The sequence below is a fragment of the Myotis davidii genome, unplaced genomic scaffold (assembly GCF_000327345.1).
Source record: "Myotis davidii unplaced genomic scaffold, ASM32734v1 scaffold197, whole genome shotgun sequence".
NCBI classification, from domain to species: Eukaryota; Metazoa; Chordata; class Mammalia; order Chiroptera; family Vespertilionidae; genus Myotis; species Myotis davidii.
In genome coordinates this window covers 4781796-4785387 of record NW_006291549.1, presented here as the reverse complement: position 1 = coordinate 4785387, position 3592 = coordinate 4781796, and the positions used below count along the sequence as shown (strand labels likewise).

Here is a 3592-nt window from a genome sequence, read left to right as displayed (position 1 = left end):
CCCGCCCCGCCCCCCCCGAGCCCTTCCCTCGGCTTTCGCAGACGTAGTGCGGAGGGTGCATTTCACTCCCACCTGCTGCCGAAACCTCCGGCTCGTGCATCTCCGAGGGCCCGTCCCAGGGAAAAGGACTCGGTGGGGGGCGGGGTGGGGGTCGCGGGGGCCGCGGACCAGACTCCGAGTGATCCCTGTGCAGGTTAAGGAGGCGTCCCTCCCCCTCCCCCTCCCCCCGTCAGCAGCGGGCACAGCTGCAGGGCGGCCCAGCAACACGCAAAGCTACTCTGCATCTGCTTTCTAGCCCCCTTGCAGAGGTCCCCATCCCCAAGGAGGAGAAAACCCGGTCTACGCGGACAGGGCCATTCCCACTCCCCTTCGGAATCCCCGGGGAACACTTCACACAGCGCTTGTCTGGACGCCCTCAGGGGCTAATCTGTCAATCATCGCTGGGTCATCTCTCCAGCAACGCAGCTTGACTTCCCTTTTCTGGCCCAGTCACCAAACTGCCTTCTATGTGTGTCTGAAGGAAACATCTGCTCTTGCCACATAGGAGCCAGTGGAGAGATACTGACCCTGATCACATAATGCACCCAAGTCAGGCGTGCCCAGTTACCGAATTATCCACCATGTGGGAATTATCCACCATGTGGGAATGCCGCCATCACTACTCCCCTCTTGTAACTGGAAACCAGTCATCTCTGCACTTACAACTCATTGACCAAGCACATCAACCCCTTCTCCAGATTCCTCCACCTCCCAAATATTCAAGGCAGCCTTTGCAATGCTTACTGTTATCCCTTGGTGAGCAACAAGGTTAGAACTTTATCAAAGATGAAGTGGATTTTGAAATAGAGCCGTATTTTGCTTTAAGATACTCATTAGTGGATCCTGTGTGCTATGGTCCTTTCGAAATCTGGTGTGCATTAGAGGGGTAACCAAATAAAAGACTGACAGGGAATAATTTTCTCTTGTTTGCTCAGGTTGGTCAGTAGGTTAGTTCAGTGTCATGTGTATTGTGTTGAAAGGATGCTTATAAAGAAAGTGTTTAATGGTATTTTTCTGTATTTATAGGTACAGGAAGAATGTCTATCTTTTCATCTACTACTTAATCCAGTTCTGTGGCCACTCATGGATATTTACAAATATGTCAGTCAGATTCTTTTCATTTGGAAAAGGTAAAACTCTAAGACATTTTTGATTTTTTACCTTTTAATCCTTGTTTTTGCCTAGACTTACTTATATTAATTTTTTGGTCTATGGGTTTACCTAAAATCCTCTACTCCTCTAAATTTAGTGACCACAGTTTTCAGAAAACATACTTCTTGCTTAGTACATAAAGCAAAACTGTTCTGGAGAAGAGGATAAGATGAGAAAAAGGGATTTGGCTTCCCCCTGAGTGGGCAGTTTGCCCTGAAAATCTAGACCTGGCATTGGGGTGATGCCATCTCTCTCTTCCTTTTTGGTTCTGCACCAACCTTAGCAGATTTGGTGGGTTTGGAGAAAATATATAAATACCAGGACCTATAACATTTTGTGTAGAGAAATCAGGAATTAACCAAATTCTTCCCTTAGTCTTTGTTCCCCAGGTTTAAGGTAACTCTACTAATAAACGAAAGAGAAGTTTTATATTCCTCAGGTTTTATTTGGTCCCCTTAAGGATTAGTGTGTTCCTAAGAAATGACACACTTGTAGGTGACTCATCACTTATATGGGAGTTGGCATTAATGGTTTAAATCATAAGCTTCTTCAGTTTCCTCAAAAGTAAAGATTTAAAAATAGCATTTCAATTTTCCAAAAAAAAATGTCTATGAAAATAACATTCATGTTCCATCCCCACATGGGTAAGTGTCATCACAGTTTACAACTGTTGGGTGACTTGACAAGTTGAGCAACTGCTCATTTCAGCTAAAAAAACAAACATGTAGACTGTATCTGGGAAAAGTCATGCTGTGTTCATCAATTCCAACTGCTGTATCATCAGGAAATTAATTAACTTTTGAGGTACCATAAACTATTTTATGTTGCTTTGTTATTGCAAATCTGCAGAAAAATTCTTGTCTTTCTTATAAACTTCCATAGGCTCAAATTTCTTTTTTAAAAAAATATATTTTATTGATTTTTTACAGTGAGGAAGGGAGAGAGATAGTCAGAAACATCGATGAGAGAGAAACATCAATCAGCTGCCTCCTGATGAGAGAGAAACATCGATCAGCTGCCTCCTGCACATCTCCTACTGGGGCTGGGCCCGCAACCCAGGTACATGGCCTTGGCCGGAATCGAACCTGGGGCCCTTCAGTCCGCAGGCCAACGCTCTATCCACTGAGCCAAACCGGTTTCGGCAATAGGCTCAAATTTCAACTGAGTGCTGGGGGTCTTCAGGCAGAGGAAAACACAGGCAATGGGAAAACTCCCTGTCATTTTTAGAAACACACACACACACACACACACACACACACACACCCACACCCATCACTTCTAGGCCTTGGAAGTTGGCTGTGGCTTGTGGCTTTGTGGGCATCTCACAGGCCATTCAGAGCACAAGTCGAAAGCAATGAACTTTTTCTTATGCTGCCTGTTTATCATCAGCAGTCTATTCATTTCTTAATTTTTATCCTACCGTTATAATGATAAAAGCTACTTATTAAAGAAACATAACATTCATATGGAAGGCAGAGTGAAAACGACTAAGTGGGGGTTCAGTATAATTCTTGAATCAACATATAAATCAAGTAAGCGGCTTATCGTGATCTAATCACCCTCGCCAGCACCACCTGCTTCCTTCCTCCGTGGAACCGTGTAATTGACGAGGCCATATCGGGGCAAGTGCAGGCTGGTGGGTACGAGAAGGACTGCCTCGGCCTCAGAACTCGCCTGTGAAATTGGGGGGGATAGGAACCGTGTCCACCTCATAGAGCTGCTGAGATGAGAAACCCTTAGTGCTCGATGATAATTTATGATCACTAGGCGGTAAAGAGAGCAGCATCTTTCGTAGAAGTTTCTTACTGTGGCAGGATTTCATTTTAAAATTTAAACCAACACATTTGTCCTACTTAGAGGAACATTTTCCCCTCCCATTTCAGCCCTCTCCAAATTTGGTTTTTCTTGTGGGCCCTCTGCAATGCATATTCCAAAGGTTCCCCCCAGAGGTCCGCGTTCTGGTGCTTAAAACTAACGAAGGTTGATCAGTCAACAGAGCCAAATATCAACAGTACAACGATTGAAATTTCTTTTGAGAGCCAAATATTTTAAACTTTATATAGGTAGGCACATTGTTATTAACTCAATTAGGGTACTCCTAAGGCTTAGGAAGAGCCACACTCAAGGGGCCAAAGAGCCACGTGTGGCTCATGAGCCGCAGTTTGCTGACCACGGATAGGGGAAGGTTGAAGAGGGTAAAGGGGACCAAATATATGGTGACAGAGGAGCTTAGACTTCAGTGGTGGACACACTGCAGGGTTGCCGGTATCATACTAGAAAGATGTACACCTGAACCTGATGTTCATAACCAGTGTCACCAAAATAAATGTAATAAAAAAAACCCAACAAAAATCCAGAGAACTTGCCCTAACTGGTTTGGCTGAGTGGATAAAGCCTCAGC

At 44.7% G+C, this 3592-nt stretch overlaps 1 protein-coding gene across 2 annotated transcripts in view; it reads left to right on the top strand.

The window, feature by feature from the left end:
• Positions 1–1027: 1027 nt before the first annotated feature.
• The window catches only part of HACD4 (3-hydroxyacyl-CoA dehydratase 4), a 40976-nt gene continuing 38411 nt past the window's right edge, over positions 1028–3592 (top strand). The window contains exon 1 of one of the 2 annotated variants that reach the window (XM_015564736.1): positions 1028–1169. In XM_015564736.1, coding sequence (XP_015420222.1) covers positions 1043–1169 — 127 coding nt within the window. In that variant the 5' untranslated portion in view covers positions 1028–1042. Of the gene's footprint in view, positions 1170–1905; positions 1996–3592 lie in introns of those variants that run through there. The other variant, XM_015564737.1, reaches the window with a different exon arrangement.